Here is a 13,672-nt window from a genome sequence, read left to right on the forward strand (position 1 = left end):
TCTTCATTCTATGTCGAGACTGGAGGCGAGCATTATGCTTGTTCAAAGCTCTTCACTACTTCCGCTACAATGGCCGATACCAGTTCAAAATAAGTCCTGCAATGGCCGATAGCAGTTTAAAATAGGTCTTAAATGTGGAGTTGATAGACCAATTTGCAGCTCTCATAAAATCCTCCAAAGATATGTTTGCTGCAAAAGCCTCGGAAGCCATGGCACGCCAGACAGAATGTGCTCCAAAAACTGACACATCAATTCCCACTAGTGCCATCACTTCTCTCACCCACCTCGCTATGGTGGTGGACGCTACGGAATGACAAGGCTTCCTGCGTGCAATTAAAAGCTGCAATACTCCGTTCAGTCTATCTTCTACACGAGTGGCCTCGTGTCTCTTAATACACTGCTGCGCATAGCTTTGGGATTCTGGGGGAAGTATGGGTACCAAATTACTGCAGAATTGCTCTTTATACATTGTAACTTCCTCTCCACCTCTAGAGCCTTTACGTCTGACAGGCATCTACAAGAAACTAAGCATAGCAAGGTGGCTAATTTCTCAGATAGCTGCCACACTAACAGAAACTCATTACACGGCCACTGATTGAATAGGTAGAGTACCACGTTGACGTCCCACAAGGAGGAATATTTCGGTAAAGGGGCTTGCTAACCTTGAACCCCCTATGATCAACCTAACAACCGCTTGATGCTCGCCTAACGGCGCGCTGTCCACCAGCATGTACCCTGCTGAAATGGTAGATATGTACACTCCCACCATCCTAAAAGGTCTTCCCTGTCTGGGTAAACCCGCCAAGAAATTAAACACCTACACTACAGGGGGCAGAAACGGAATTAATTCTCTGATGCACACATACAAAAAATGCTAAATAAATAAATAAACACAGTATCTCCCAGGTATGGCATAATAGCTCCTAGCAGAGGATGGAGCCCAATATACTTTGATGAACTCGGCAGCTTTTCCGAAAGTACTGGCATATTCCATCTGTGCCTGAAACCCTGCACGCTATCAGATCGAGGCTCTGGTCTTGTACTAGGATGTGGTATTCCTGCAGGATCGGTCAGCAGGTCCTCCTGATGAGGAATCCTCTGCTGGGCAAATCCAAGGAAAGTTCCATCAGAACTGGAAACCATGCTTGCAACCTACATTCTGGCGCCACTATCACTACCTCCGCTCTGTCTTGTGAACTAGTGCCCTCGCCAACATAGCAAAGGGTGGAAACGCGTAATTAACACTTCCCTGCCCAATGATGCACAAAGGCGTCCATCCCTAGTGCCTCCGGATCTAGCGTCCAGCTGAAGTATTTCTGGAGTTGGGTGTTCAGTACAGACCTCTTCACTTCCAGACTGAATGGCCCCCATTCGTTTTGCAGTTTCTGGAACACTGCTCTGTGTAACCTCCAGTCGCTCGAATCCCTTAAGTAGTGGAAGTTCCAATCTGCTATTGTATTCTGAGCCCCCGGCAGGCACTCTGTCAGGATCTTCCGGTCCAGACAAAAGTGCAAGAAATCTTTTGCTAACTCCACTTGCATCATGGACTTGGTTCCTCCTAGCTTGTTGATATAGCGTACTGCAGATATATTGTCCATCCTCGGCAGAACACAACAGTGCGCCTTCCCCTTGGTGAATGCTGTTAGGAAAGATTTCTTAATTGTGGGTAATTTTTCTTCCATATGGCAACCCCTAAACTTTTTGCTGTTGTTTTCACTAGGATCTAGACTTTGCCAGAGAAGTGCAGCCTTCTGCCGCACTCCTCTGGGCTTTCGCTCTATTCTTACGGGAAACTGACATGCCCTTAAGATGGTCAGTACCGGGAAACGTTGTTTTCCGTAGTTTCTTTATCATGTTGCAGCTTGCGCAACATGACACAAGAGGGCACTGTAAGCTAAGTTACTGCTCTCTTGGGTCTCTAGTCTTCTACAGTCCCTAGATACTCTCTTTGGATTGATAATGAACGGTGCAAGTGAATCACGTACGGGACTGGTGGCAGCGATCGTTTCTTGTGTTTTTGAGCTCCTTTTGGCGTTTTAAGCGGTTTCTCGCGCTTAGCCCAAAATGGTGGCCTGGCTCCCAAAATGGCCAGACCACGCGGCTCTTTGTCCTGTCCGATGACCGTCTTACCCCCTTCACCTTCCCCAGGTCGAGCCGACCCGGGGCCTTCCTTATTTGGGCATGTACTTTCCCGCGAAACACAGATGCTTTTGCGGGCTTCTACAGGCCTTGTGTGTGCCTCCAGGATGTGGGCTAGGATGTCTGGTCCCAATACACATCCTGGGTGCCAGAGAGTATAGGGTGGTGTGAATGCCTGGGACCTCCGTGGTCCGTGATAGGTCCACGTATGGTGTGAGTGTTTTGTGAGCAGATCTCCTATTGGGTCCCCTCCGTTTTGGCGCAAAGGGAACCGTGGATAAGAGGGGGCTGGAAACACCACTACCATGTCGATCTCCTGAGTTCTCACGAACAAAGGAATACAGGAGCCAAGTATCCTGCAACCACGAGGCTGAACCGAGGAATCGCTGGTGACCCGCTGAAGGGCTGCTCCTCTGCACTGCTGTCACTTTGTGAAACCCTTTCTACCTCGGATCGAACGAGAAGGCCTGTACTGGTACTTTGACCCTTGGAATAGTGGGAACAACTATTCTTGGCATCTTCAACATCTCCTGCACGTAAGCCTTCGGAAGTGTCTCTGGGCGATCCAGCAGACTGACCAGCCTACCCAGGAGTCTTGCTCTGTAACCGCTGTCAGGTTGTGTTGTATTACGAGTCCTTGTCACTCTCACACGATTCGTACACTTGGCATTCCCAGTTCTGAAGTGAGTAGTGTACATTTGGCTGAAATGCACACGACCGCTCCGTTGCCCTGCTGTGGTAACAAACTGTGCGGGTTCACTGCGTTTGGGACGTCCTCCACTCAACTTCTGCTGCTACGGAATCTACACGATGCCGAGTAGTCCCCTGCTCATATCTGAACCTGCCAGCGACTGAAACTGACGCGGAGAAGCCTGGGTCTGCTTGCATCGGGGACCGGTGAGTAGCATCGCTAGGAACTGGTCACCCTCCTGCAGGAGCCCATAGCTTTTCCCCGCTGTGTCTAACGGCACGCCTTTCCGTACTCGCGCTCTGCTTCTGCCCACAGTGGAGGCTGTGCTTGAGTCGCGGAGCTCCGTTCATCTTCATTTGTTCAACGAACTAAACTGCCTGATTCCCTCGAAGAGACTCCCCTTTTTGCCCATTGGCACCAGCGTGTGCAGGTACTTTTGAGCACAAGGCTCCACTCTTCGTAGGGCTTGGACTTCCTTTTAGTTAGGTGCCTCTGAAGGCGGACTGGGTCTAATTATTATTCGCACTGCCTGTTTTCCTCCACATCCAGGTGGTCTACACATTTCATGCATCTAACTCGTTAGACTCGTTTGTATTTGTATATATATTGTATTGGTTTGGTATGTGTTGGTTTACTTGAGTTTTATTGTGATTTCTCGCTACGGTCAATGTTACAAAGGCCTTGTAATAAATGTGTATATATTTTTAATATAAAACCTGCTTGGAGTAATTTGTAAGTGTCCTTGCTTTGTGTGCTCATTGCGTGCTTTCAGTCACCTTCACCCCTCTTGAGACCTAGTCTTGACCGCCGCGATCGCTACCCTGATTGGTCTGGCTTGTCCAGAGGTTACCCTGTTCCAAGAAACTAGGCTGGCCTTCTGAACCTCTGCCCCTCCAGGACAGAGTTCAGAAATCCATCTTAACAAATGCTTTAATTGCAAATTAGCCCGCTAGCAGCTCTAGACAGTTGATGTGTAATTCTAGCTCTGCCAGAGACCATTTTCCTCATGTTTGCATTTGCCCACATCTGGCACCCTGACCTGCTGATGTCGGATTCTATGATGAGCTCTGCAATATCTCCAAATATATCCTGACCGTTCCATGCCTCTATATTGTGGAGCCACCACCAAAGCTCAGCTCTGCTTGCATCGTATAGCAGGACTTAACTGGTGGTAACGCATGCCCCTCCTTAAGGTGCCTGATCTTTAGCCTCTGCAGGGCCCTGTCGTGCACTGGGCGAGGGGAAAATTGCTTGGAAGATGCTAGCAGACCCACTACTCTAGCTAGACTCCGAAGCTATTTAACCGATCTCTTGAGGACTACTCTACTCTCTTTATTGCCCTCATTTTATGAGTTCCAAAGGCACTTTCCTGGTGTCCACCACAAAGCCCAGAAACTCTGTTCTCTTGCTGGGGATGAGTGCCGATTTTCTCCTTTTTCACTAGGAACCCTAAGTCTGTCAAGGCAGAGGTTGCCCACTGCACTTGAGCATGCAGTCAGGCCCTGTTTTCCACCATGAACAGAATATCGTCCAGATATATGATCCTCCTTACTCCGCTACCATCCTCATTAATTTGGGAAAAGCCATGGAGGCCGAATGGCAGGCTTCTGAACTGCCAGGACTGCCATCTCCAAGTAAAAGGCAAAAAGGGACAATGATCTACTGCTACAGGCACGGTGAGGTACGCGTCTATCAGGTCTAGCCTTGCTAACTAGTCGTGATGATATACAAGTGCCAACCCTGTGAGCCTAAGTCTGTGATGTCAAGTAAATGTATAGTCATGGCTAGCCTGGCTGTCTCCACTGTTCTAAGTAAAATGATGGCATTGGCCAGGCTTCTTCCTTTAATTCCCCTGGAGGAAGGATAATGCCTCCCCTCCTTGGAACAGTGATACAAAAGGGTACTCTCATAGCAAAGGCCAGCGTTTTGCCAGTGTGCTGGACTATAAAGGGCCTTTGAAGTCTTCATGCATGGAAAAAGGCGTAGAGTTAAGAGTAGCCAAAGGGGGAAAGGTGGGCCTGAGAAGGGTTTGCACAATCTTGCTTTTCTGAAAGCACTCTGAGTGTGATGTAATAAAACAATGGTCACTTGTTCAATCGACTGGGATTGGACTTCTAACTACAAGCTTGCTATTATCCAATCCCCAGTAACAATTTGCCTTTCATAAGGAAGGGATCTCCCACTCATTCTTTGATTCCTTTCTGAACAACAAGAAAATACATATCTATCTATGTGGGGAGTGAGGTCCCTTACGATTTCTTTTACCATAGAGGTCAAGACATGTGTAATCCAAGACTGGGAAAAGCCCTTCTCCGTAACCATCCTCCAGGGCATATTGGGGTGAACTACTGTGGATCCAGGCCTCACTGCTTGCTTCACTGGAACTAGGATCCCTGGCCCGTCTCGAACTGCACAGATTACAATCTCTATGTTGACTTGACACCTAGATCAATGCCACTCACTTTGTCTTGAACCTGGTGCAACCACAAGAAAAGCATAGAGAAGCCCAGTTTGACACAGTTGAATCACCCAAGACCAAGAATAAGTACCCTCAAGAGGCCCTGTAGCCGGATCTATGTTTGTGACAGTAGTGATGTATACGATTAGTTTTTCAATCCTTTCTTAAGACATATGGTTTGAACAGTCACATTGCTGCAGTTGCTTGCCTGATAAACCCTGCTCAAGTACCCAGAGTGATTTTCTATACCAGTTTAACATGTTCATTGTTCTCTTATCAGGGCGTGGGTGTTTGTGTTTTCTAGTTAGTTACTTGCATTTTGTATTGTTTGCTGGAAGTCTAACTTTGTTTGCAGGATGGGCCAGGGAGCGATAGCGCATGTCTTTGGTGCCCAGTAGGGGGTTGTGTGTCTGAGTGAAGGTGCCTTCTGTTATTTTTTCAACTTCTCTGTGAAAAAGTAGTAGTCTTGCACAGCATTCTGTGGTTTAAGGGCTAGAGTAATCTGGGGGTCATATAGGAGCGCATTTTTATTTAGCTGCAACTGACCTCGTAGTAGGTTGTGGTTGTTGCTTTTAGAAAAGCTTTAATAATAATAATAATAATAATAATTAGGCTTTTATATAGCGCTACAAACCCTCAGGTATCTGAGCGCTGCTTATTATTACCCACGGTGTGTGGTGCTCATTTATCGACCTCGGAAGGATGAAAGGCTGAGATTGGCCCCGCCGGGATTCGAACCTGCGTTAGCAGGCTCTGCACGGATGTCAAAGCGAGCGCTCTACTCGCTGTGCCACTTTGGTGCTGGTATTCACAGAAAAGATCGTAAATAAAAAAAAAAAAACGAATGGTTGAAATGTTCGGATTTCAGCTGTACATGATTAACATTTCAACCATTCGGTTTCATTATAGCGACAAGGGAAGCGGGGGTTGCCCGGTTGTCCTGCGCACCCTTGTTCGCTATAATGGAATCGAGAGGGGCGGTGGTGTTCCCTGCATCCCCCAAAACGTTTTTGAGAAAGAAACAAAGAGGACCCTGTTCCCATCCACGAAAGTGAAGGGAACTGGCGCTGCACGGACTCTGTGGCACACACACAGCGAGGTTTGCCACCGAAAGGTAAGTAAGGATTGGGGGAGGCGGGGTGTAGAAAGGGCATTTAGTAGTGGGGTGCTTATTTCGAATAAGAACATTTAGAATACGAGAGTCTCGTCTTCGAAATGTTCGTATTCTAAATAATCACGTACAACGTTTGGTGTTGGGGTCTCTGCATTTCTGCCAGGCGGCTTATAGTTTTTTGCAATGTGTTTTTTAGGGTGGGTTGTGGGAATCGGTGTACCAACTTTGAGCAAACTGTCGTTTTTTGGAAAGGTGCACACAAATGCCCTTCTTGGGTGAATGTATTGTCCAAGCAAGGAGAATTCTTAAACATGTGTAATTCCATTATTGTCTAGCAAATATCTTCACGGTGTGGTAATAAACTGAATATGCATGAATTTGTTATTGATTGCCCTGACGGGCTGCATCAGAACTAACACTGATACTTAAAAAAAAGTTGAGAAAGGTTAATCAGAACACTGATGGAGATTTGCACAATAACACTGTGTTTATTTGTTTTCTTTTGTGTTGTTTTTCCTGTGTGCGTTTCATGAGATGTTCTGGTGTGTTGGTATTGTCCATATGCATGGAGTGGTGTACAGATAGCTTGTTTGTGGAGGTCTTTTTGGTGTATGTAGAATGTCTCTTGTGTGTATAAATTGCCCTAGTTTTATTTGTGTTGTACGTGACTTTCAAGAGTAAAAGCAGTGCAACTCTTATTATGATTCAAATCTTGATGTGAATGTAGATTGTTAACAAGTGCAGATTTTCAATCTGTTTGCTTCTGTACCCTAGGACACCTGTGCTGGACCACTGAGGATGCACGAATGAAGTTCTGACTGGTGTTGAGGTATTCCCGAACAGCAGCCTATTGGGATACAATGTCCCTGTGTGTTTTACGTACCTGCCATAGAGGGAAATACTGGTCCACTACCATCCTTCATTTCCTTGGTCTCACAGTCCTCACATTCCTTGTTTTTGGCCCCATGGCATGTCACCGTCTCCTCCACTCCTACTTTTACCTTCGCACGTGGCACTTAGACCGCATGAGTCAAGAGTTCTTGGACCGAAACCTGGAAGAAGCACAAGAAGCGGTCAAATACTTTGCTGATTTACCTCAGTTTCTCAACGCCTCCTCAACAGCAAGAAAGGACACCTCCGGGCATGCAAAAGCCAAGCCTTGGTTGGTGATCACCATCATCACAATTGGGCGAAAGCAGGAATTCCATTACTTGCTGCAGGTGATGTCACGCTTCCATCAACTTATAGAAGAGTGTGGCTACTCTTGCAAACGTCACCAGCTATTCCTCTGCAATGTCGACTCTGATCCAAAGACCCATAAAGATGCCAGATTCCTTTCCAGGCTTATCCCCACTGTCGAGCATTATAGCACAGTCTCTGGTGATATGGGTATCAATATATTCGAGAAGGAGAAGCGAGATTATGCCTTCTGCCTGGAGCAGGCACTTTTGACTTTTGATCCAGAGTATGTGCTTCTGGTGGAGGACGATGCTGTGCCTGAAGTGGAGATATTTCAGGTGTTAAACCAACTGCTGCTGGTGCGCTTCCCTGATATTCCTCTTGGAGGTGCCCTTTATTTTAAACTCTTCCACCCCGAGCGGCTCCAGCGCTATGTTAATCCAGAGCCCATGAGAATCCTGGAGTGGGTTGGACTGGGAATGTTTGCCGGAACAGTTTTCAGTTGGATCTATGGAAAGGTGGTTTGGAATTCTGGAGCCAGTTGGCCGACATTTATCTTCTTTGCTCTGTACAGCATGGCACTAGTAGAATTAGTTGGGCGGCACTACGTGCTTGAACTGCGGCGGCTGTCTCCATCTCTCTACAATGTAGTGCCCGCCACAGAGTGCTGTACACCTGCCATGTTGTACTCTGCCGATTCAGCTCGCCGTGCATTGACTTACTTTGCTAAAATAGAGTGCCGCAGAGGCTTCGCCAAAGACACAGCACTCTACTACAACTTGCATCAGACTGGGGAATGGGCCTACGTGGTGGAGCCCAACCTTGTGCAACACGTGGGCATGTATTCTAGCCTCCGGTTGAGTTTTGATGATCCTAAATTGCTCTGAAGCGATTTGTCATCACTGAGATTAAATCTGCACCTCACCCTGTAGCACAATACTAGTAAAATATAGCCCTGCTAGTTGTATCCTTACACAAGCAATACAAATAGCGACTGCTCTAAAGTAATAGTTGCACATCTCAAAAATGAAATCGGGTAATGAGAATCCCATCTCATAGACGTGGGCCTGGACCCGGTTTCCATAAGATGTACTGAATCTAGGCAAGAAAAGGGGTTGGGGTTATATGGGGGAGATGAACGTGGCCCAACTCCCATTCAGAGCTAGTGAATCAGATATTGGGTGCCGAAACACGGTATTGTTTTTCAACACACATATCCATGCACACTCGCCAGCCATTAGGCACCCAACTTCTGAAAACGTAATGCGTTCAGAAGTATCCTTTATACTTGTGTGCATTACAAAACAAACAATAATGAAATAAATTGCCATCTGTGTTTGCAACTGCTCCTGCCTGCTCCTGCTCTTTATAACAATAACAACATATACTACAAAAAAGATTATATAGATGCGCGGGGACTCGAAAAAGGGACAACGGTCTGGGTATAACCCATCTTTATTTTATTCCAAAAGTACAACCAGGGAGTTTCCAAGCATTTCGTGGCCACTAAATGATGCAAGGGAGACCTCCAACTTGCACATCATCGCAGGCTGAACTTATTTTACTCTGTGATCCATCCTAGTGATACCCAGAGAGATTCCCTTTCGAATATGAATAAGTTGGTGAGATTGCATGCGTATTTGCAGCAAGCTGAGATCTAAAAGAAAAAAGCATTGCTGCTTATTGCAAGTGAATTGGGCATGGAAGTAAAATGGGTTGAAGAATCGTGAAAGATGTTGGCGTATGAGGCTAAGGAAGATGCAGCAACAGGTCGTTTTGGCTTCTGAGCAATCATTTAGTTGTGGCTCATTTAGGTGGCAATTTAGTGTTACCTATATGCAATCCAAAGTATTGCTACAGATGTGCAGAGGGAAGAGTTGGGATGTTGGAGGCAGCTGCAATTCTTCTGTATTTTTAAATAGTTATATTGCACATTGTCGCTAGCCTTCTTTGGGTCAGGCAGCCCCTTTGCTGTGGTAGCTGGAAGTCTTCTTTTTTTTTCCTCTCTCTTGTGGGCAATCATTAACTTGCACACATTGTTGGTCTTTTAACATATATTTATTTGGGCACGTTTCCATTTAACGGAGTACAGTGACTTTACAGTGCCCTGTGAGATCGTGAGGTCACCATAGTTACTTATCTATGGGTCCTACATGCTTTAATTATGAGCAAAAATGCGAGCAGGTTTGTGTTTGCAACAATTTACATTACTAATCTGGTTAAATGGCTTCCTTACGATTTCTAGTACAGCCACAATTGTTGCCTTTGCCAATACTTGGTTTTCTTGAGTACACGGTTTCTGATGAGCCGGTTCAAAGACTCCAGTATAAATTGCTTGTTGACCTCACGATCAACACTCATGTCTTGCTGTTAGAATCTGACCCATTAGAGCTTTTGCGGTGAGATGGATTTAGCACTGCTCTAGTATTCTGAGCGGCCATTGTGGCATCATTGACAGTCACACTGTCATAAGGAGGAAAGAAGATCCTTTGAAAGTTACGTTTTAATTTATAAAAATGCAGCCAGTGGGACTGGAAGTAATTGCAGCATTGAACATTTCAAATTTCTGACGCTGTGGATAACTCGGGAGATTGACAGACTAAATACATAACGTGAATGGATGGTTTTAACACTAGTAGCATATTTTTTTGTTTGTTGACATTATTCTTAATTAATTTTTGTCCATACAGTTAGTGATGTCCAGTTGGCATGGGACAAGTGTGAATTCATTGCACCATGTTCTCCTTTCTGGGCAATTGTTTATCCAATCACTATAATGACACCTCAAAAAAACCATCTCTGGCATATAGCGGTAGGATCCTGCAAGTAAAGCTTGTTTGTCCTTCAACTTGTCTTAAATAGTAAATGTTGGCTGACCTTTCACGTTATGTGAAGACCGCGTTCAAAAACTCCCTGTTCGATTCTACTAATCTCCCCTTCCTGAAGAAAGTAAATGGCCATATATACATTAATGATTATCTCAAATGCGTGTTAAATAAAAGTTACTTGAAAAATTGTCTGAGTTTCGATGTTAATTTCTACAACAAAAATGACCCAAGTATGACACTACACTGATCCAAGACCTCCTGGTGCATAAGAGAATGTGGCTAAGAGGAAGGGTGTTATGTCGTCAAAAATGACTCTCAAAAAGACTTTCTCCCTTTTGTTTGTAGTGGAATGCTTAATTAATATACACCACATCATAGAAACGTAATTTAATATATGAAAATGGCATGCCTGTCCAAACCACCATGCGCCTTTGCCTGTATGCTCATAATGCACATACATACGTTTTCGCCAGGCATACCCTTGCTCTTTCAGGGGTTTTTATATCCCTGTTTCTGTTAATGTTAATATTAAAGGTATTTATATAGCGCATCGTCACCAACAGAGTTTGTCTCCAGGCGCTCAGGTGGATCTGTAAAGAAAGGTGGACGGGGTGGGTTAGTGGGTGAAGAGGGCGTAGGAAAGCGAGAGATGGTGTACTGTTGGCAGTTTCAGTTCGGTTTTCACTGTGCGCTGAGCTTGGGTGTGCAAATAGGATCGAAGCAGGACCTTGCATGCTGTTGTTGCGATCTATGTGTTGGTAGTTTGTTGTTGCAGTGTGGTGAAGTCCGTGCGGTTTGCTATGAGAGAGGTGGTTGTGTTGCTTTTGTGTGAATTAAGTAAGCAGAAATTGGAGGTTATGGTTAGTGGGTTGTATGTCTCATAATCCTTGTAGTTTAGTTTATGTATCAGGTAGTCAGTGGGTTGCATTATTCTCTTTCTAGGTTTGATTGTCTAGTTTTGTGGTAATACTGTAGCTATTTCAGCAGATAAATTGGCATAGTACCCCTCGTTCGGTGAGCATTGTCCCTAGAATGACATTGTGGTTTTATTATCATTACCCACGTTCTTTCTATTAATCTACTGTCGGTAGTCCAAGGGTAGAATAAAACTCCTCTTCCCTTTCCTGACTGAAGTTCCATGGCCGGGGAAGATGTTGGCCCCCAGCTAAGCTGTTGAGATCGGTACACCCAGGGTGCAGGCATAAATCCTGCTTAGGAGGTGGAGTTATATTCTCTCTCCCCATTTTCCGATGCATTACTGTCTATGTTCCATTGCTTCCTGGGACCCCGAGGATGCCAGGTACCATTGCCGGGTGATACCTTCCTCGCACTTCCAATTGAAACGGTGGGTGTTCTAGTTATAATTTGTGAGGATTGTCATCTTGGACTATTTCTGGAGTTGTCGTTTTATGCTTTCCCATATCGGGGGGTGGGGAGGGCTAGTTGTGCCCAAACATGTCGTCATGCTTTGGTGTGATAAATATCCCCAGGTATTTTATGCTGGTGGTGTGTGTCTTTAAGCCCCGCGCCTTGAGAGTCCCTACCGTATGGGGGACAAGTTTGTTAATGGAAACACTATTGTCTTCAAAAGGGTAAGCTGCATATGATGTTATTGCCCTTAGGAAGGCGGGGACTGACGTGCCTGGGGTGTGTAATGTATGCCAGGACATTGTCTGCATGTAGGGCTAGTTTGAATTCCGTCGGATCCCCCTGATCTGTCCATTGGCGTGGATGGATGCCGCCAAGGGGTCTAATGTCAAGGCAAAAATGAGTGCTCAAAGCTGGCCGTTCCATTCACTACCACTTTGGCACTTGTGTTTTGGTATAGGGCCAGTTCTCCGGCGAGCCACCTGGGTTTTTTCCATGAACTGCCACTGAACCCTCTCGAAGGTTTTCTCTGCATCTGCCGATAAAATGGGGTCCCTGGACACTCTCCTTCTATAATGTGAACCGTCTTGCGTATGTTGTCCGCACCCTGCTTGCCCCTTTATAAATCCCACCTTGTCTTTGTGAATTAGTTTAGGGAGGAACTGACTCAACCTCTCTGCCAATACACCTGCATAGATCTTTGTGTCCACGTTTACTAGTGATAGTGGCCTATATGAACCACAGCACATGTCCCTTGCCTCTTTTGGTAGTACTTTGATCCGTGCTTGCGTGAAAAAGTCTGGAGGACCCCCGACAGTCTAACATGCTGTTAATTAATGTTGCCAGGATCGGGGCCAATGGGGTACCATGCTGTTTGTAGAAGACCAGACTATATTCGTCTTGCCCCAAGGCTGAGCCCGGTTTCAGCATGGCGATTACCCTCATAATTTCTTCGGTATTAACTGGGAGCTCGAGTGCTGCCCTGTCTTCTGCGTTAAGTGTGGGGATGGTCAAGCTTTCGAGGAATTCCCTGGCCTGTCCCCGTGGCCTCTGTCGTGTATAATCGTGCATAGTATTCCCCAAAATGTGGGACAATGTCTTCTGGTTGGTTGTGTACCCGTACCCCTTTCATCCCTTATTTTGTAAACCGTCCTTTCCTCCCTTATTTTGTAAACTGTCAGTTGCTCCTTTTGAAACCTAAGACGAGCAGCCAAAATCGTATGTGCCTTGCCGCCTTTATCGTAGTATTTTTGTTTCACGTATCGTAATTGCGAGATGGCCTTTCCCCTCCATATGTCCCCTAACTCCTTTCTAAATCCCCTGATTTCCGCTATCTCCTTTTCTGACCCCCTCCTCCCGTCCCTGTTACATTAAGGGAACTTTCTTCTGGATTGCCTGCTTTAACTTGGTCTCTTTTTAGCTGCTCCCTCTGAGATCCGGAGGCCACGGAAGGTGGCCTTTGCTGCTTCCCAAATAATCTGTAGTGGGTTGTCCTCTTCGACATTGTGTTGGAAAAACTCACTAATCTCTTCTTTGTCTCTTTGAAGAGCGGGTACCTGTAAAGAGTGTCGTTGCAGACCCATTGCGCATCGAGTGGTGTCCTAGGCCCCATCTCGAGGGGGTTACTGCACATGCCATGATATGACAACGCCACGACTTGGATGCCCGCCTTCATCATGGTATGTTCCTGTGACGCTTCTAATAGAATGTAGTGAATTCTCGCGACCATCCAATGTGGGAGGGGAGAAGAACATGAACGCCTGAGTGTGAGGGTGTAGTGTTCTCCATGTGTCAACCAGTAAGTCTTGGGTGGTTGGTGGGGGGTTGCTCAGGGCCTACTTGAAGACCAGTCTGCTAGTGGGTTGATGATCTGGTTAAGGTCGCCCCACAGATGA

General features: G+C 46.0%; 1 protein-coding gene across 5 annotated transcripts in view; it reads left to right on the forward strand.

The window, feature by feature from the left end:
- Positions 1-10,598, forward strand: part of PGAP4 (post-GPI attachment to proteins GalNAc transferase 4) — a 206,588-nt gene extending 195,990 nt beyond the window's left edge. For all 5 annotated transcript variants that reach the window (XM_069614999.1, XM_069615001.1, XM_069615002.1 and 2 more), the window contains one exon: positions 7,177-10,598. In XM_069614999.1, coding sequence (XP_069471100.1) covers positions 7,263-8,468 — 1,206 coding nt within the window. In that variant the 5' untranslated portion in view covers positions 7,177-7,262 and the 3' untranslated portion in view covers positions 8,469-10,598. The remainder of the gene's footprint in view (positions 1-7,176) is intronic.
- Positions 10,599-13,672: the final 3,074 nt, after the last annotated feature.

This window comes from Ambystoma mexicanum, chromosome 9 (genome assembly GCF_040938575.1).
Source record: "Ambystoma mexicanum isolate Mex_15411 chromosome 9, UKY_AmexF1_1, whole genome shotgun sequence".
NCBI lineage: Eukaryota > Metazoa > Chordata > Amphibia > Caudata > Ambystomatidae > Ambystoma > Ambystoma mexicanum.